General features: G+C 47.5%; 1 protein-coding gene across 11 annotated transcripts in view; it reads left to right on the forward strand.

Moving 5' to 3' along the window:
- DCTN1 (dynactin subunit 1) overlaps positions 1-19,782 on the forward strand; it is a 733,647-nt gene extending 713,865 nt beyond the window's left edge. For all 11 annotated transcript variants that reach the window (XM_085642808.1, XM_085642810.1, XM_085642809.1 and 8 more), the window contains one exon: positions 17,965-19,782. In XM_085642808.1, coding sequence (XP_085498934.1) covers positions 17,965-18,102 — 138 coding nt within the window. In that variant the 3' untranslated portion in view covers positions 18,103-19,782. The remainder of the gene's footprint in view (positions 1-17,964) is intronic.
- The last annotated feature ends 1,628 nt before the right edge of the window (positions 19,783-21,410 follow it).

Below are 21,410 nucleotides of genomic sequence, written 5' to 3' on the forward strand. Positions count from 1 at the left end.
CATATTTCCTGCACCACCATGTTACGCTTCAATGAGTAATATACAGGGGACATGATGTATGGGAGCCTCTTCGACAGGTGTAATGTATGGATCAGGGATTTTGATGACACCTGAACAGATGTATGTCTAATTATTAAACGTCATGCTTTTCCTTTGCATGATGCTGTGTTTTTTCTCCTCACTTGCTATACACATGAGGCATGACATGGCATGGCAGACGGCCCATTTAATAGGACTATGATGTATAACAACATTTGTAATCATGTTATGTGCTTTGAATCTGGGAATATTCCCTTTTTCCTCTTGTCTTCCTCTTTCATTTGGACCTTGATAGCATATCTTCTAAGTTCTGTATGCATGCCTATTCCTATTTGGCACCTTTTCCTCAATTTTGAAGTCAGTCTCTTTATCGTATATAAAACATGAATTGCAACATCACCTGAAGATCAAAAACTTCTCTTTTTTGAATTGGAAAACTACGTTATAAGGCATCCTTTCTTCTACGATCAAGAAACAAAAATAAATTAATTTGTGAAAATGTTGATGGAACATACTCATTTTTTATTATGTCTTGAGAAAACATACATCCGTACTGTAAGTGACCTATTGAAAGGAATCTTTTTAATTTTGGAGAACACATCTTGGTTAACATTTTAATTAATTGAAGGTGGTGTTGGCCGCACCCTCACATGAGTGGCAAGTTTTCCTCTTTAATTGAATCCAAAGACTAACAACCGGCGGGACACAATTGTGTTGGGCCTCTAAACAGATTTTACATAGCCACCAGCGTTACCATTTGTCGCCATACGTGGCTACGATCGGCTGGGCTGTCTGACCATGTCCACTCCTCCCTGATGGACATTTCCTTTGATGGGACTCACCTACTAGGGATCAAAGCTGATTACGCTCTTGAGAGCTTTAAGGATAGCAGAGCTTCCGAGCGCTCTTTGGGCATTTCCGCCTCACCAACCACAACAGTTACATTGCTCCTTTTGCAGCTTTGGCCTTCGTGTCCATTACGGCCAGCATAGTATGCCCCGCCGGAAAACAGCATCTTCCCAATAGAGGCCACCTCTGCGGTCAAGGTCAGCGTGCGGCCCATCTACTCCCCACAGCCCCAACTACCAAACCTCTTTAGCGTGCTCTTTCAGGGACACCACCACTCGGTGGGAGGCAGAATCTACCAATTCTTGCCAGAATGCCAGGCACTCCCCTTGGACAAATGAGCCTAAAAGATTGCTCACAGGGGATACGCCTTACCCTTCCTTCCCTTATTCCCCACCTCACCTTTCACCATCCGCCAGCGACTGATGGAGTACCATGTCTCCATTCTTTGGCAAAAGTGCAAGCTCTTTTGGCCACAGGGACTGCCACAAAGGTGCCAGCGCCATAACTAGTACAAGGTGTTCTTCTTGCTGCTTTCTGGTGCTCAAGAAGGACGTAGGCCTGCGGCCTATTCTAGACCTGCGCCCTCTCAACAACTTCCTCAGGAAGGAGAATTTCAAAACCCAGACTGACACTTGGGGAATAGTCAAAAGTGTGAAATCTACTGCCGGGTGGAGTCTCTACCAGAAAGAGCGTTACCTGATTGAAATGCTGCATTATGGGATTGTGGCAGCAAGGAACTTGAATACTGAAAACTGATTCCTATAGCACGCTCTGCTGGAAGCTTCAGTAAAAGAAGTGAATGAGTGTGAAAAAGAAACCCACACTTTACAGTGTGTGTAACAGGCAAGTAACTTGCTGTTTTAAGTCTGTGTCCGGAACTTGAATTCTAGAAAGGGGCTGTGTGACAACTGGGTTCTTAGGGCATCAAGGCAGTTAGGGGTTGCTGGGCTTCAGTTTCATCAATTTGAGCTGTTCACCGCTGGTTTCCTGGGCCACACTACTATTTGACACCAAATTAGATATCCAAGTGCTCCTCTCCAGCACTTGACTCTCAGGGTAGCGGGACAGAGCAGTTCAAGGCTTACTCAAGAAGGTGACGGGGGTTAGACATTCAGAATAGTCTACACCCTAATACCAGCTAATGTGATCAATGTCCAATCAGTGCTTTACTTTATAAAAGAGAAGTACTTTAAAACACAAAAATACTACGCAGAAGACTAAGATGCACAGTGAAAATCAGAAGCCTCTCCAACTCGCTGGAGGTTCTGACCCCAAACAGTAATATATATCACCTAGACATTGAGCACTATAAAAACACAGTTAACATTGCATTGAACAGACCATATTGCACAGGGTTACTCTTCAAAGCTAGAGCAATGTTACCAGTACTTGTAATATATTGTTAGGGATTCAGCAGTTGATATGAAGTCAAATGTTCATAGTCCACCCTCTGTCCCACCACGCAAAGCAACAGAAGTGCCCACCTTTCCTTGGCAAAAACACCACTGTGGGCAGTGGCAGGGGTCTCTATAGGACTAATTGAACAGCCTGAAACAACCAACCGGGATTGCTGTTGGAGAGTAAGCGCCAGTCCACCCTGATACTCTCAGGTGACTCAAAAGAGGTGGGAGCCTTTACCACATAGTCCACATGTCACAGTCTAGATTTTCTATTAGTAGGGCACCCACAGGGACGATACTACTTGCTACCAGTGCAGGACAAGCAAGGACAAAACTGGGGGTTATGAGAATCCTGGGGCAGAGAAAGAGACTTGGGGTTCAAATGGTACGTTCTTCACCAGGGCATTCTTTCCGTGCTACAGATAACTGAAAACACCCACATCCTCCCAGGGGGGACGTGGCTAACCTTCTAACAGGACAAACGCAGATTAAGGAGGCCCCGGATCCCGGGAATAGTAATCCTGTTATGCCATCATGAGCCGTGCCCCATCGAGCCAGCACCGCCGTGCTGCCGCTGTGGCATAACTGATGTGAGACTGCCGCTGGCCGCGTCCCACGCAGGGGGACATTAGCAGGTCAGCCTTCTAGTGGCCACCCGTCGGAGCCTCCCCCCTGGTTCCACCTCTCAGGACAGGATGCCGCGCCTCGGGAGGGGATGCCCTAATCATTGGCCTTGCCGGGGGAGGCGGGCCACTGGGCGGGCTTAGGCCTATTTATGCCTCCCGCCTCTGCAGATCGCCCTCTGCTTCCTGTTTCCCTCCTGGCCGCGCGAGATCGTCGTCTCCGTCGTGGCAGCGTCGCGTTGAGTGTGGTCGGCAGGACCCTGAGGTGAGGTGTCTGGGGCCGGGGGAGCGACGCCGTCTGCATGTCGTCTCCTTGGTTCTGCGTCGCGTCTTGGTCGGAGACAGAGTCAAGTTTTCCTGCTAGTCTGGTGCCTAGATAGCTCGGTGAGTTTAGGCCATTTAGGGCAGTCCTCCCGCCTCCCTGCACTGTCTTTGGGGGTAGATGCCCCTGCCCTCCCCCGGGTGTTCCAATTCTGTGCTAATGTGCGGATTGCTGGGGTGGGAGATTGAGCCCACCGATGGAACATCTGTAGGCTTGGGGGGGCTTGGTCCGTCCCCGGGCCCGTCCGTGGGCTTTGTATCGCCTGTTTGCCCCGACTGCCGTTATGTGGGAGGCACCGGTGCGTCTGGACACGCCGTCTCTTTGTCAGAGGTACTGGTCTGGTGTCTGCAGAGTGGTGGTTGCATCCAGGTGCATCCTCTGTCGTGTGATGTCGGATGTGTTGCGTCGGTGACCGGCCTCTTCAGTTCTTATCTTATACGGAATTTGTTAAGCGCACGGTCACCCAGAGGTTTCATGGCGCTGAGGAAACCGATGGTAGGAGGTAAGTAAGAAGGCAGATGGAATAATGCCCTAACCGTGCGCTTGTTTGAATAACCAGGTCTTCAACGCTCTCCTGAACTCTGAAAGCTTGGCACAATTCCGGATAGACAAGGGCAGAGAGTTCCAGGTTTTTGGGGCAAGGTATGCAAAGCGGGATCCACCAAGTCGTTTCTTTTTAAATGTCGGCACCGTGAGGAGGGACAGATGGGCAGAGCGGAGGTCGCGGGTCGGTTCATGTTTATTTATGAGTTGATTGATGAACCTAGGGCTTTTACCGTGGAGAGCCTTGAAAATTATGCAACCTGTCTTGAAGATGAACCGATGGGTTATGGGGAGCCAATTGAGGGAGGCCAGCAAAGGCTTGGCAGACTTCCTGCGATTGCTCTTGAATATTAATCTGGCCGCTTGATTTTGAACAATCTGCAGGCGTTTAACGATGGTGAGGGGAAGACCCAGGTAGATAGAGTTGGAGAAATCTAATCGCGAAAGAACCAGTGCGAGTACTACCTGGATGAGAGCAGAATGGGTCAGCAGATGGGCGATTTGTTAAATCTTTCTTAGTTGGAAAAAGTTCTGCGGTGAGTCTGGACCCCCCCCCCTGCCTCAATGGGTGTGAGGGGGTCGCTGCATGCGGTGAGTGTGCGGGTCTCATGGTCACCGCTGGAAGCAGTGTCATTTTACATCATGTCGGCTGTGAAGGCAGTGTTTCCGTGGTTTTCGCAGGGAGTTTGGGGCCCTTTGGGGGCCTTGGCTCTTGCCCCCTGGGTGGCGCCTTTCAGGCAATTTGGTCCATCTTCCCTGCTGGGTGTAGCGCAACTGTTGCAGTACCAGCGCCCAATGCTGGGAGAGGGAGAACAATTTTGAGCAGCGGGGGTGCGGATGCCAGAGTAGTTCGGGGTATGGCCAGGATTGGTGAATGTGTGCGATGCTGCTAACCTACGATCCACAGAGCGGCATGTTTTATTGAGTTGGGCACCCGAGCCGAGATGTGGGAAGGTAGCGGTTTCTGGAGAGTAATGATATGAGTGCTCTCCTTTGGATGTATTGCGGTTTATTTGTAGTTGCCCCCCCCCCCGGCTGGCCGCACAATGGGGCCGTCGGGGTGGGGGGATGGGTACATCTGTACGGGCGGTCAGAGCACTTTGTCGGAAGAGTACGGGTCGGTGCGGTTGATTTGGGAGTTTTGAGCCCGGGCATCCCGCCATCTTTTGTCTCCGGGAAAAGCACCCTATCTCCCCGTGCCCACGAAACAGATTCTGCCCCGATTGGGTCCCTGTGCCACGCAATAGACTGCTGGGCTAGCAATTGTCTATATTTGTGTCAAAAAATTAACTTGTAATTATGTTAGGCGACAGCCTGATGATAACAATAGTGCAAACTATATAGAAGCCTATACGTATTAGATTGAGATTCTGTGTTGTCACACTACATAGAACAACTCTTCATGAGTGTAAACTCACTTGATTGTATAAAGGGACTACTCTTGTCGCGGGGGGGATGAGCGGAGCGGGGGTAGAATTGCGGGCGGATCATCCTGCGAGCGGGACGCGGTTGGGGGATATTAGGTTCGGGCCTACAGGTCGCGAGGGTTACACAAGTGTAGGTTATGCTGGACGACGCGGTTGTCTTGTCCTCTGTCGCGGTTCCCTACCGTCTCCTCCTGCCGGGTTTGGAAGTTTATCATGCTTAGAAGCACCGGATGCGGCGTTTCTGTCCGCGGCAATTCCAGGCCTCACATAAATGTCAAGACAACTCGTGTGATTCGTTATCTTCATGGAGAGAGATCAGGATTGTGTATAGTGGAGTTTGTTTTTTTTGGACTTCGGTGTAGTTAGTGCAGAGGGTTAATATGCCCGCTGCAAAGAACGTGTGCCAAGTAGATTGCGGAGTGTGTATGATGTAAATAGGTCAGCAGGTTACTGTGTTCAAAAGAGGCATCCTTTTGGTTACTTGCAATGTATATCTTAAAGCCTAAGAGTCAACATTGAGCTACAGACGCTCATCCTAGAGCTGCATACACCTGCAAAACATACATTGTTAGAACATTGATTAATGTTATAAAGAGGGTTATTTTGGCTAGAAAGCGACTGAGCTTGTGCTTCTCCACACCAAGCAACCTTAAACTATAATGCCTGCCAGTAGGGAGGACATGAGTCTCCTTCACTTTGAGTCCTTTGGCTCAGGTAACATTTCCTATACACTGATTCACATGCATATGATTGATTGGCTCGGCGAAGTTTTGTGTGAGATGCAAAGTTCAACTTGGTCAGTATTAACTTTTGGTATTTTTTGCCCTGCGCAAATGAGTTCATTTCTCTCCACTTCCCTGTGAAGGTTTGGGGGGCCAGGGTGATCTCTGATGAGTCTGTACTCATTACGGTTTATGGTAAGCGTTTTGAGAAACATATGGCTAGCTAGGGCTGCAGGCAGACACCGTTCCTTCGTCCCAGAGCATTTCCAATGTGCATCTCCTGTGCAATTCATCCTTGTGGAGCGACCGTGAATATTCAGAAAAGGTGGTGGGGCTCGCGCATACTTGTACAGTGCCTGGCGGCCGATTTCTTACCTCTGCTGCTGCAATTTAGGCATGACAAGCAATGGGAAGCACAATGGGTCTAGTTTTTACTAGTTTTAGCCTTTGGCCAATGGTAGTTTTCGTTAGCCAAATTCGGAAGAGCTGATATTGCAGGACACTTGAAGCGGTTGTGTGTATGTCCAAGTTGGGGAAGGTTTTCTTGTGATACAGGCAAGCGTTGCATGGTGGTGCACCAGTAAACTGGTACTTTTACCCCCACTTTCATCGCACATAACGGCTTGCCAAAACAGCATGGTTTGCAGAGTCTGATGTAAGATATATAGGCCTTGGTGTCCACACATCATGCTCATATTGGTCCCTGTAATGTATTTCTTATTGCAGCCCACACGCTGGTCTCTCTTAACTTGACGGATGTTTCATTCCGGAAAACCCTGAACCAGAGGCCACCAGCACTATTCACACTATTGTCCCCAAGCATTCCTTCGATTCCTGGCTTCATGTTTGAAAATGCATGGTTTTACATTTCAAAAGTACTCTGTTGCGGCCCACTCGCCAGTTTAATACGGAAGCTGGCCCAGGCTGATGGTGATTAAGATAGTCACATGTGATCAAATATTGGTTAAATGTTTGGATTTGGAATACCGATGTTATTATTGCGAGTCCCACGCTTGAGTCAAGAGGTGCTGCTGTCTTTCATCTTTGCCTTCCTATTCGACAACAGCTGGTGTAATGTTTTCTTTCAAATCATGGGTTTGTGTGTCATACACAACATCTTTAAGGTCATTGAGACGTTTGTCGGACCTCATGTGTGCCTTACACTTCCAGGTTCAGCATCATGGGTACTAGTGGGGAAATCCCGGCATATGGAATTTTGTTTCCCACAAAGGCGCAAGAACTGGTTGATATGTCGCTTACATCATTGAATTGGATGACATCTGCATAGCAACAGATAGGGCATGGATGCGGGTGGCACATTTGATACTGGTGCAAGATAATTATGGTTCTAAAAGGAAAGTTGAGACAACCCAGTTAAGTTTCAGTGCAAGGCCACATTTGCTGGGGCAATTCCAGGCGTAAAGCATTAAACCAGTCAGCCCTGGGAATTAGGCAGGCGTACGATTAGCTAAGATTTTGTTCAAACTGAGGGGGATCATATCGACCATAATTAATAAGTGGAACCAGAAAAAGCTTTACAAAGCAATACTGTAGATTTCCGGTAGAATGCTGTATGGATAGGCTTCAGGGATAAGGCCATGACCTTTCTGGAAGGGGCATCTTCCCCGACCTGTGTCGAACTGGGAAAGGAAGTATGGCGGGCTTGATAACTCTTTATTCCACCTGCGTTGGCACATCTTGTCAGGAGTGATTGTCAAAGGTTTTGCACTTCAGCCAGGCTAGGTTGACACCCATCCACTCCAAGCTAATTGTTCATGGTGATATTGGGCCGCATATACACAGCCCAGTATTAGGCCCCTGGGGTTGTTAGTGTCGTGAATTACTAAATTCCACTGAACTGGAGGTGTGACCGGGTTTTACACTAGCAGAAGTTTGGGAGTGCAAGCCTCCACCTAGGGGGGTGGCTGGCTGAATTTGATGAACTACTTCAAACGTTTCACAGCACTGCACGTGGGAGAGTGTCAATTACCTGTGCATACTTCAACCAGACACCCCAGAATGAGAGTGTCAATTACATGTGCATACTTCAACCAGACACCCCAGAATGGCATGCCCTCATCTACATGGTAATAATTGAGAGAGCAGAGAGCGACCATACCTCTTGAACTTTGCACTTCAACTTTCTAGTAATGGAACGGGCTTAACACCTTCTGAAATGGGCATGACCAGAGATGTCCTGCTTTCCAACGACATTTGACAGGTTAAATGGGCAAAGCTAGCGGAAAAGCCAGATGTATTGTCATCATTTAAGGCAGACGTGACCCAGGTATTGGCAAGATAGAAACACTGCCAACTATGAAGATGTGAACGAAATCATAACTGGGGCTCACAACAAATTATTTGATAAAATAAGAAGTTTCTTTTTCAAACCACTATGTCGGGTGTCACGAATTACCTATAGCGCAGCAACACCGGTATAACAATGACTGTAGGCAAACCTATTAACTCCTTGCAGCAGCAATAAAGTCTAAAAGTTAGCTTCTATCCAACAAGCAAGGAAATTGGATACGCTGTCCCAGTGGAGAGCAAGAAAAGATTGGGATGAACAGCGGGACTAGTATAAGACTCTATCATCCAATTTAATGTAACTTAATTTGCAAGTAGAAAGGCTAAAACGAGGAGATGTTGCTAAGATAGGGGTCAGTTTGTAGTAAACAATAGGATAAGACAATGTGAACGGAAGCAAACGTAGGGAGTTAATGGCCGAAATGGTAAACATGGCAGAGTTAGCAGTTTTATCGATTGTTCATTTATTTGGACTGGCATGCTGTAGGAAGGTGAGATTGTCTCAACGAATCATTTGCCAACAATGCTGTCACCAGCTAAGGTTTGTGGCAGTAACCATTCAGAGACAGTGACATGAAGCAGCCAGGGACAGTGAGCATATGTTTCCCGTGTGCTGGGTGAGAGTACATAGACAGAGGCTGTTGCCCCCGTACTGTCTGATGCTCATAGCTTTTAAGGGCCCATCCCCTCATTAGATACCCGTGATGTCAGCTTGTGTTTATATACGTAGGGAAAGTGGTTAACTCGCACGTTACCTTCACCCTGCTTATTGTGCTGTAGCTGTTGGGAACACACACTTCTAAGCCAGGAAGGCCCCTAATTTTGCCAATTGAAAAATCATAATAGGATTGCAGGTCCATAAGCGCCTATTTCACCAATGCCTTGTTACCCATGCCATATTTTCCAGCCTGAGAAACAGATTTAGGTGTTGCTCTTCCCGCTCAGCCTGTCCTTGGAGCCAGGGAGTTGGGAAACGTTCACAAATTTGGGTCATCGAGCTGACAGATGTATTCTTCGGCAGCTCAGTCAGACATATTGGCTTTATCCGGAGTCATGAAAAGGCGTCCATATAGCAGTTACGTTAAATGTTTTGCCCTGCCGAGAAATCATGCAAACCTCGAAGCAGCAGCAATTCGGGCACCTTGACGCTATCAATACATCACCTTTGTAGACAAAGTGGAAATTAAAACCTTCTTCATGCTAGGATATGAAGGGTATCGATGGATTGAAGAATTTCAGCCATGGTTCAGTTCTGGCTCCATATGTAGGTGCTAGATCTTCCCATAATTACGTCAGGAAGATCTGCAGTCGCATCGCTAAGAAAGTTAGGAACACCATTCACGTCTAAGCTGAACGGCAGTGGGGCCAAAAGACATCCTTTGTCAGTCTGCCCTGGGCTCCTGAGTAATGTTGCAAATTAATGCGGTCATGTACGGGTTACAGAACAGGACCCATAATTTAGCCCAGTAAAAGCTAGCTCGCACCTATAACAGCGAAGGGAGGAAGGGGGGGCTCTGGCAGCGACGGAAGCCTCCCCAGAGCTGTGGCGGAGTTACAGGGCGATCTGGAGGCAGAACGGTACAGTAAGGGTACCTCTGCGACAGTCGGTACAGTAAGGGTACCCCTGTCCGGCACAGTAAGGGTGCCCGAGCCAAGGTCCAGGAGCCGAAGGAGGTTCTGGGAAGACCGCGACGGCGCCCCGTTAGTCCTTCGGGCGGTTGGGGGGCCTGACCAACCGGGGGTGTGCCATAACACGCTCCGCCCCACGTAAAAAGGGGGCGGGCGTATTAGACAGATCACGTGATCCAAAGGAGGATCTGAAAAGTGGATCTGAAAAGTATGTGCCGCGCTGTCGGGCATCGACCCACCGTGCGTGCTGGCTCGTAAGGCGGGCAGAGCAGCGAGGGGCTGCTTGCCCTGGATCGCCTGTAAGATAACCCACTCTCTCGTCATACTTATGTTGTATGAAATAAACCTGCAGCAGTTCTTCACCCATGACGAATGTGTCAGTGTAATCCTTGGGTGACGCCTGTGCATGCGTGTTGAGTGGAGCGGATGACGGTGTGGTCACTATGTGGTCGACTAGCGAGGCCGAAACTATTTTTGCTGGGAGGAACACTCAAGGTGAGGCCAATGCGGCAGTGAGGCCTTGCGGGCCGTGCGAGATATGTCCTAGCGAGGTGTGTTGGAATCCACGAGCCTACAGAGGGTAGCGTAGTTTGCAGCTGACCCTATAGCACTACCATCAGCTACCTATTCCGGGGGGCTCTGGATTGCTGGTAACAAGCGTGGTCGGATCCTGAGGAGGGCGTCGGTCTGCCACGGACTCCAGTGACACCCGGGCTGCCGATCCCATGCCTGGCGCTAGCACAGACCGGCACACACCCTGCTGGAAGAGGCTATTGCCCCTAGTCAGGCTGAGGGGATAGAGAAGAAATTAACGAACCGGCATGCCCTCCCAAGTGACTGTACCTCTGCTGACAACGGAGGAGCTGCGTGTGATTTGCCTGGCCTGGGCTCTCGCCTGACGCGGTGGGCCTGACTGTATTCTCGCGACTGGGGGCAGAGATCGGAATCGGAGCAGTATTAGCCGCTGACCCGCCGGCCTCTTCTGCACAAACACAGCAGGGGATCCCAGAGCGTGCGACACGCCCGACCCTGGCACCAGGCAGGCGCTAGAGAGAGAGCAGTGCCTTTGAAGAGTGATCCGAGTGCAGCCTCTGAGCGGACCAATTGGCCTGGGCTGTCTTCCCCCCCCCCCCCCCCCCCCCCATCTCAACCCGATCGTTGTCTCTGTTTAAGGGGGCACACGGCTGGGCGCCTGTCTGTAGCACACGCAGAGCTGGAATCCCTGAAGCAACCCACCTGGGACCTGGACGGATTGTTGTTCGCAGGGAGTCCCCATGAGATCCCGGTGGCCGGATTGAAGATGAGTGGACGATCCTGAACTCTGGTATGGTTGTCACCTGAAGTGGCTCCTATAAGATACTGATTTGCGTGGTGGGATATGGAGCGAGACACCACTACCTGGGACTAGCGGTGCAGACCTGTAATCTGAGGGCCCAGACTGACTGAGTTTGGTTGGAGGCACGCCCACAACGCATCGCATCAAAGGCTGATCGCGTGGGGCGCGAACCCAGAACATGCTTGCAATCTCGAGCACAGAGGGTGGAGTCCGAACCCAGTGATTGTCAAGTGTGATGTCCAGAAGACCTTACAGAAGACTTGGCTGAACGTAGCAAAGAACTGCCCTGCCTGGCTCGGACACCCTGGTAACTCGAACTGACATTATTGTACTGAGTGTACGCAACCCCAGCAACGTTGCAGCCAACTGTCCACATGCAAATAACAGTAATCGAAGGGAGGGCTGCCACGAGCAATGGGGCGACCCAAAGGGAAAGTACCAGAGACATCCTCCGCCACCACTCATCCCACGGACGAAGAGGACAACTCTCCGAGACCATCGCCCAGCTTCATCCTTCCCACGAATACAGAGGTGCCCCAAGACAAATTGGACTTAATCCTCCAGGTGGTCAGGGAATCCCGAAAGGCCACTGAACAGCAAATTGCATCGCTTACAACAGGTTTCACGTTGCTCAAGTCTGACCATGCCGAACTAGCAAGCACAGTGAAATCCCATGGACAAACTTTGAATGAGATCGAGCCCCAACATAAGGAACAAGCGTCACAAATACAACAATTGCAGCGGCAAGTCAATGGCCTACAGGACAGAATTGAAGGCAGAAATCGCAGAAACAACGTGCGCGTCTTAGGGCTCCCGGAACACAGTGAGGGCCCCAATGCTGCCAGTTTTATGGAGTAATGGTTCAGTGAATATATAGCCCCGGATGGTCTATCAACCTTCTTTTGTGTGGAGAGAACCCACCGAATCCCTACTGGCAGACCTCCATGGCCACTAATAGTCAAGATACTAAATTGCAGGGACCGCGATGTACTACTTCAGAAGGCACGTGAGCGATCACAGATTCATTTTGAAATCCACTGGATATCACTGTATCCCGATTATACACTAATGGTTCAGTGCCAGAGGTCCTCTTTTCAAACAGTTAAAAAGAAACTGGGTGCCTTGAATCTAAAATATGCACTCTTGTTTTCCTGCCCGCTTGAAACTCATCCACGAGCAAAAAACTTACTTTTTGACAGCCCGAAGGATGCAGAAGAATGGATAGAGGTCATTGGCCCAGTTTTGAACTCCAGCGCCACATCTCGCAGGCCGCCCAACAGTCCTAAACGGACTCAAGAACGTAGATCATGCTGCAATGTTAAAGTACATAAGTCGCAAACGCTCAGCCCTACATATGATCAGGCCCAGCTTAGCAGGAAAGAGCCGTTGGCCACTACTAACACCTTCAGGGAAGATAACCTCCGAATGGCTACTGACTCATCAGAAAACAGTACTGTACACTCTGATTCAGAGCGAAGTCTTGCGCTGTTCCCCAAGGTAACACCTCAGACAGCGGACGATCTGTTGGGATAGTGCTGTTTTGGATAGGCGGCATTGTCTGATATGAGGGCGAAGCAGCGGTTGGTGCTCAACATATGGTTTCAAGGACCAATATATCCTTTTTCCATAAGGCTATGATGGTACCTGTTAATGCGATAACAACAATATAATTCCTGGGTTCCGTAGAGACTGAGGAGCTCGTGCATGTGTGTAAGCAAACATGGCAGGTGGCAGCGACTGCCCCCACAAAGCGTATGCACTCTATAGATGCAGCAGTATTTGTGTTGTTGAGTTCTCTGTTTGGCTCCGCATAGTTCAATGGCCTGGCCGTGTATTAATAGTTCAAAGGGAGTTTAGGGGCTCTGGTTCCCTGTGGTTGATGAGCTCTGAGTTGAGGAGCTCAACATTTACATTGCAGTCACACCTACACATCACCAATCAAATATGCTTGGTTCCTATAACTTAATCACTTGGAATGTGCCGGCCCTGGGATTGGTGCAAAAGCGGCACAGGGTGAATGCACAACTACTCAGACGCAAGGTGCAGATAGTGTTCCTGCAATAATCACTTCTCACAGAGTCTGAAGCGGGGAAAGTTCGCAAGAAATGTTGCGGGATTTTTTTTTTACTGATTACCCGGCCTTTGCAAGAGGGGTGACTATTTGTATTAAGCATGGGTTCCGTTTGTCAAGCTAGAAAGGTGCGTTGATGAACACGGTAGATACATACTTTTACGCTGGACCTTAGATGGCTCGCTGGTGGTGCTCGGTAACATCTATGTCCCTTTGACCAAGACAAATTTTTCAAGGGACTGAAAAAGATATTGGCAGGATGGGAGATACACCCATGGATATTAGGAGGTGATTGTAACACAGTGATGGACATATCGCTAGATAGGTCGGCAACCACCTCTGAATGGAGCAGGAGCTATTAAACAGGCCGAAGCCCTCTGCAACTGGGCTAATGGGTGGGCGCTGGGGGATGCGCTGGGGGATGTATGGAGAATGAAGAACTTAGTAAGCAAGGAATATTCCTTTTATTCCCCAGTCCATCAATTACACACGCACATTGATAGAATGCTATGCTCCCTTCGCATCGCACCACAAGTGGCCCACACCACATACTTAGCAAAGACCTTCTCGGACCACAACCCCCTGGAGATCTCCATTGCGTGGGGCAGAGACCCCACTCCAGTCCCTACATGGAAGCTATGGCCCCAGATGTTAGAGGACGCTCCTTTTCATAGCACATTATCCACGGCGATCACAAACTACTTTGTAGAAAATGGGAACACTGCCTCCTCGGTTCTAATTGAATGGGATGTGCTCAAGGGGCACAGCGATTAGCGCCACAGTAGGAGGTAGGCAGGAAATACACCAAAACTTAACCAAGGTGGAGAATACAATGAGCAAGTTGGAGCAGGAAGCAGTGTGCAATCTAGCTAAACAGGCTCCCTTGCAGGACGCACACATACAGCATGCCTAGTTGTTAGAATCCCTCAGGGTTATCAATCGCAGGGCGTACACCCAGTTGGAACACACGGAAGCTGTTAAATCCGGGACACTGTTACCTAAAATACTGAGGGACGACCCACCACTTCATGTGATCTGCAATGTCAACATACCAGGGGGAGAAATGGCTCACTCAGCGGGACATAAATTAAGCATTCTGCACATATTATAGGACCTTGTACAGTAAGCCCCCTCAAATTGATGCCACACTTATAGACCCATTTCTAGAGAACCTGTCCTATCTGTAGCTCACTGCTGATGCACAAAGAAGCCTAATAGGCCCAGGCACAAACACCGAAATAAAAGGGCTCCTACGAAACAAAGCACCAGGCCTGCATGGCCTGCCAGTTGGGTTTTTGACTCGTACTCTAAGGCCTTAATCCCTAAACTGAAGAAGCTATCCAATAGGTCTTTGGAGCTGGGGCACCTTCCGAATACCACCATGCAGGCACTGGTGGCCTCACTTCCCAAGCCAGGAAGAGACGCAACAGACCTGACGCGCTACCGCCCATTATTGCCCTTGGCAACGGAATATAATATTTTAAGTAAGATCTCAGCAAGCAGACTTCTTCCCCACCTACATAAGCTAATACATAGGGACCAATGCAGATTCCTACCGGTGCGAAGCACGTTGTTAAATATCAGACAGTTACACCATATCATGGCCACTACCCCCGAGGAATATGTGAATGCTGGCTGCATTGTATTGAACTCGCTGCAAGCATTTGTTACCATCATCTGGGAATATATGTTTCAGGCCCTAGAGAAGTTTGGGTTGCCCCCTGAATATCTTTGGTGGATTCGGCTACTATACACGGCCCCTACTGCGAGAGCACGCACCAGCAACCATATATTGCAAGAATACTCAGTGCATAGAGGCACGAGACAGGGCTGCCCCCTATCCCCATTACTATTCATGCTTGCACTAGAGCCACAGGCACTTAGGCTGCGCCAGGATGCTGGCCAGCTGGAAATTCCAATAGACAATGCAACAAACTTGATATCAGCCTATGCGGATGACATGATTTTATATGTGCGGGACCTCACAGATGTGTTGGAGCCCCTCCCCAGTATTTTTTCCAGTTTCGGGGGTATATCGGGTCTTGCCATCAATGAAGGAAAATCGAGTGCCTTCTGTTTTCACGAAGGCGCCCGCCCAGATGTAATTGGCTTTGGTCAATATATTCTACTGGTGGCACGTCATATGTTTAAGTACGTAGGCATACATATATATAGGTCCCAGGCGGATATGCTTGATGGTAATCTCACAAGAGCATCTCCATCCCCTATGCTGGAAATATTCCACTACAGGGGATTCCGATACCTGGTGGGAGACTCACGAAGCGTAGGCTACAGGCTTGGGCTGATGTAGGAATCGATATGGTAGGAGCTCTGTTTAGTGATAAGTCTCTTAGATCATGACAATTTTACAAGAGTAACGGGGGCGCCAAATCACATGTATCTGACGCATGCCATGGTGCTGCACTATGTAAGGAAGTGTTGGGCCCCTCAGCGTATAGAACCTCTGCCACATGAGTTAGTCCACTCATTATACTACATGGGTGAGGGTCGGAATCTTATAGAATGGTTGTATGTTGGTATCCAAGCTCATGCAGCAGTGCCCCTTACTGATTTGAGAACCAAATGGTCGGGTGAAATAGGGCGGGAACTGTCTGATAGGGATTGGGCCGGTATTTTAGAACATCCTAAACGAGTGACCCGAAATGCAAAGTTTAAATTCATACAATGCATGGTTCTTCATAGGTCCTATTTAACACCACGCCACCTGCACCACATGTTTCCAAACACACAACATTGCTGCCCTCGTTGTAAGATGGATGAGGCGGATCTCATACACATGTTGTGGGCATGCCCACGCCTTAGAGGATTTTGGGAGGAGGTGTGTAGCGCTATAGGGGTAACCAGGCACTTGCAGGTTGCAGACACTATTGAAGAGTGCCTATTAGGGCTACTTAAGACAGGTGTTCAGAATGTCCAACTTCGATTTCTAGACCTCGCTCTTATACGGTTAGCCTTATTCACAATGTGGATGTTTACAAATCACAGCAATGGTATGTGAATGATAATGTACCAAATCGAAAATGTAAATAGCCTGCATAGCGGCAATGTAATACTCTTGTTTAAATATGGTAATTTTAAAAAGCACCCGCATCCTCCCACAGCACAAGGGAGGGGTCCGCAGTGAAGCAGTCTCACCTTCAAGTGAAAACATGGAGCTTCCCCCATCTCTCAATGTTGATAAGCCGCAAGTTTCCTAAACTTGAGCAGATGTCTGAAGTCTCCTTGTGTTCCTAAGGATAGAATAGCCTCCAACAGCCTTTTCTCTGCTTCGATGCCCCGCCTGATCAGCTGCAGTCCAGCCCCTTCCATCAGACTGGCATATTCTTTTTACTGGTAACCCGTCACAGAGAAACCACCTCAAATTTAAACCCTATCCCCATGTCTGAAAGGAGAATAGAAATCTAGCCTTTGGCCTGCACTCCTGGATCTTGGCTTCCTCGACGGTCCCTTGTCAGAAAAGAGAACTGCCTTGAACAACCAACTGGCTGATGAGGCCAGACTTTTATCATTCTCTGACAACTGATCCAATCAGGGGGCTACGTTTGCATGCTAGGTGTCCCTCCAATCCTGGGGCATATTTCCTCCATGTTCCCCTTCCTGATCAGCCCAAGTGAGGAGGACTGTCCCATTGTCTTGATCATCACCTATATGTCCCATACCTCTGAGAGGAATTTGTATTAACTCCAGACCCAGCTTCCCTGACCATTACTCAGCAGAAAGGGAGGAGTTCCTCACTGCTAAAGGGGTCTTAGCTAAAAAAGGTAAGAGCTAGTGCATACCAATCAATCAATAAGTACTCTTATAAAGCTCGACCACTCACCCGCGAGGGCCTCAAGGCGCTACCCTATTCCACCAGGCTTCTACTAAGAATAGGGAGGGGCACGCAGAACATGGTGTCCAGCAAAACAAATGCCAACTTGGCTCACATTAAACACAATGTCTCACCATCCTCACCCAGGGAACCCACTGGCTCGCAATACACACATCCCACATACCACAGAGGTAAAAAGAACCCAGGTACGGGAGACTGCACAGATTTTACCAGGAGGGACCTGCTAGGCAGCCCTCCGTACCCCCTGAATATAGACTAATCCTGCCACCACGGTCAGGCTACCACATCCTGCCTAGAGAGGGCAGTAGCCACTCTGTGTAAAAAAGAGGTGCATTATGCATGGCCGCGCAACCTCGGCACCAAGCTCTGAGCTCAGTCCATTGTAACAAGAAGACCCTCAGTGGACATGCATGATTGTCATGTACTCTGAGGTAGAGATCAAGAAAACCTACAGCACCTTTCAAGTTACTTGCCAGGAGGTCAACTTAGGACAGGGAAGCACGCTCTCCAGAGTCATACAGCAGATTTCCCATCACAACTGCAAACAAATCTTCAAGGAACCGTTCTATATCATGAATTTCAGGTGCTCAGTGTGTAAATTAGTTATTGTCTCCGAAGCATGGCCATTTGATTAATCAGATTTATTCCAGAAAAAAATACATTTCTAATAATTTCTGAAAAATAAAAATGAGTTTAATTGGCATGGTTTGGCACTATTTTAAATTAATTTTGCCTTCAAGTAATTATATATCACGCGCAGATTCTCCACTTTTTTTGCGAAGAAACTTTACCTTGCATTTTTCATATGTAATAATTTAATATGTATAATCCTTTTTCTTGCAGGCCAAAGAAGAAAAGGAGGAGGACAGTGTTTACATTGGAAAAGTGACTTTGCCCTGCAAGCCTGGTCAGAGCCAGGTTCATCGGCTAGTCCTTACTCAGGAACAATTGTACGAGCTGCATGGTCGGCTAATTTCCTAAAGGAAAAACACAAGCACTAACTTCTTGTATGAATATCTATTGCATTGGAGGAAACAGAGCATCATACGAGACCATCCTGATTTAAAGTCAATAAATTATTGATACAAACAAGAATCACTTCTAAAATGTTAAAAGCCGTTTGAGCCTGAAGAGTCCGCCGTACATTGGGCGCTAGCTCTCTCAAGCTTGACATAAAGTTCAAAGGTTTGTTAGCTGACAATATTTGCCTGTATTCCTGTTTCCCACTTGCTGGTATCATTGACTGTTATGTCCTGTATATATCCTTTGCATACTACCGTTATACTGCAAGCCTTGGTAGCTATACTATCATATGAAGACTCTCATCTTGTATAAACCTGGACTTCATGCATCTTTTGAAAATAGCCACCATTAAAAGTGTACATTTTTATACTCATTGCTGCCTCTGAGATTCCTAGTGTTTTTCTTCTGAGTTTGAAATGATGCCCTTATTGGTGCCTTTAGGGCAGACTTGCCTTCAAGTTTTAGTTCACTCCATGGTATTGAGCGCCTTGTAGCTTTCTTTTTTGTTGTAGTTGAATGTTTTACAGACATTTGCTTTACGGTTAAAATTCACCATTTTAACTCCAGCATTATTGACACCACACAGGAGAGACTTGTACTCTCTGTCCGTCTTGGAAGACCAAGCTCCCTTCATATTTTCTGTGAGAATGAGCATGCCTCCTGGAGCAACACTGAAAGAGAATACAGGAAGTGGGCCAAATTGATTACTACTTTCGAGGCTTTGGAATGTCTCTGGGTAATATTCACACTTCGTATGTCAATTTTTTCAGATGGCCTTAATTTAGACTTAAACTTCCTTCTACTTGGGCTGTATTACGTGTTTTTCCTGGAGCAGATCTCTATATTTATTTTTATTTTTTTATTTTAAGAAACCTGACTTTATACAGTGGTGACATTGTCTAACTTTTGACCACATCAGTTGTGTTCAGTAGACTGTGCCACCTTTGGACATGTTTCTAATCCTTTATAGTGCTTCATGTCTAATCTAGTACTCTTTGCGAACATCCTTTTTCTTCAATCTTTAATTGGGGGTTGCATGGATTTGTGAAATTGTGAGGAACTATCAAAGACCCACTAAGCCCAATTCCAGGTACACTCCCACACACCCAGGCAGGAGGATTAATACCTAAAGTGCCAGCATCCTGTAAATTACAAAGATTCTGCTAATGTCAGAAGGAGCGACCTCAGACCTGAAAGAACTGCTCATTTCAGAAGCAGTAGGAGTTGTTTAGTGAGTTGTTGGAGATATAAATACTAAGAAAGGCAAAATCTGGTGATCCAAATGATATTCTATCTCTTGCCGCAGGTTTTGGATTTCAGTCAGTTTTGTTGGCTCATTATTCTAAGACATTGTTTGACTGTGTGGTAACTTGTTACAGAAAAAAGCCAGTAACAAATCCTTTTGCCTTGAAACAAAGCTGCTTTTGAACCTGTATACACACTTGCATATAAATTATACATATATCTATTTATATGTGTATTTATGTATTTTTTTGTAGTTTATCTGCTAATGAAATCGAGAGTCCATGCAACTGTCAGTACACTTCTTTTGATGAATTGGTATTTAAAACTAGGATACTAATTTATTCTAAGTATTGTCCCCTCAGAAATAAATTACTTTTGCAAAACCTCTTTAAAGTTATTTGTTGTGTGTTTTCTTTCAGTACAGAAAGGAACATTGCTGAGTACATTTGATTGTAAGAGATATTGTTGCCTCTGAAGATATTGCTCATTTATATTTGCATAGTGCATTTCAAAATATGAGTAGTAAAGTCGGAGGTGGAGGCAAGATGGCGGCCGCAGCAGCAGTCGATTGAGCTGACCACTAACTCCTTCCCTGTACGATCCTCTCCCCTCCCGACTTCTGGAACAAACAGCAGAATGGGGATGTAGAAACTCACCACTCCCGACTCCCTTTGATAATCTGGCGCTCGTGGTTTTGGCTGTGGGGGGTTCCGCTACCCTGCAGATTGGCGATCTGTATTCTGACAGCTTTCCCTGCTCTGTGCACCGACGCGACTCCAGTAATGCCGCTGAAGACTGCTGCTAAACACGCAAAGGCTCGAGGGCCGCCGACAGTTCCTGCTAGCCCAGGGAAAACCATTTTGGAACGAGATGGAAGAAATGTAGAGGGTGGAGGACGCCGGGCTACTATGGAGGCTCCAAAGAATATGCAACGAAACAGGGTTTGAGAATGCGGTATGCAATGGCGCCCACTAGAGTTTACGTCAATATTCAGACAGTTTCAATTGATGACGGTGCAACAGGAAGGGGGAAAAACCCTAAACCCCCTAGAAAAGACCAAAGTCTGGGAATTTATAGGCAGAAGTCCTGTGCACACGCAGTCCCTATATTAAAGCATAAGTACAGCACGTAATGGAGAGCATAATAGAATAGTAAAAACAGTAAACAAAGTCCAGTGTAGCGTAAGATTCTAAAGCTCTTTCAGGACTTTTATCAGGATCTATATGCTGATGATAGGATTGCTTCAGCGTCGTCTGTTGAGGAATATTTCCGGGATTATGAGACCCCCAAAGGTCACCCTGGAACAAAATGAGTTGTTGTCCGCCCTGATTACGAGGGAAGAAGTTGAATATGCTGGAACTTCATTGGCAACTGGCAAAGCTGTGGGACCAGATGCATTACCCCTAGAATTTTACCGGACATTCCGGCAAGTTCTTCGCAGAGTGTTTGAATCTTCATTCCAACTTTCTCAGAAGGGTCAGACTCCTGGCGGAAAACCACAATAGTAGTTTTTTTGTTTTTTTTTTAAAGGACAAACCCGAGCTCAACCCGTCATCTTACAGACCTATTTCCCTGATTTGTGCTGATAGTAAAATGTATTCTTAAGTATGGCCCTAAGGCTGGGCAAGGTCATCACACCAACACGGGTTTATCCCTGGTCGGGGTACATCGGACCACATTAGACGTGCTATAGCTCTGTTTGATCGGGCCCAGGCTATGAAGATACCTCTCGGGATGATCCTGTTGGAACGCAGAGAAAGTGTTTGACAGGGTCTCCTGGGGGGTTTCTCAGCCTTACAATCAAAGTGCCTATCCAATGATTTTATCCTGGCACTACAGGCACTCTATCTACACCCTGAGGCTCGTATCTGCATATCCGGGCAGGAATCCAATTTATTTAGCAGAGGAAGCATAAGCAGAGGAACCCGGAAGGGATGCCCCTGTTCCCCTTTATTATTTTCATTCTATATTGACCCTTTTCTTAAACAATTGGATGTGAATGAGAAGATTAAATCTGTTAT

Source organism: Triturus cristatus, chromosome 2_2 (assembly GCF_964204655.1).
Source record: "Triturus cristatus chromosome 2_2, aTriCri1.1, whole genome shotgun sequence".
NCBI lineage: Eukaryota > Metazoa > Chordata > Amphibia > Caudata > Salamandridae > Triturus > Triturus cristatus.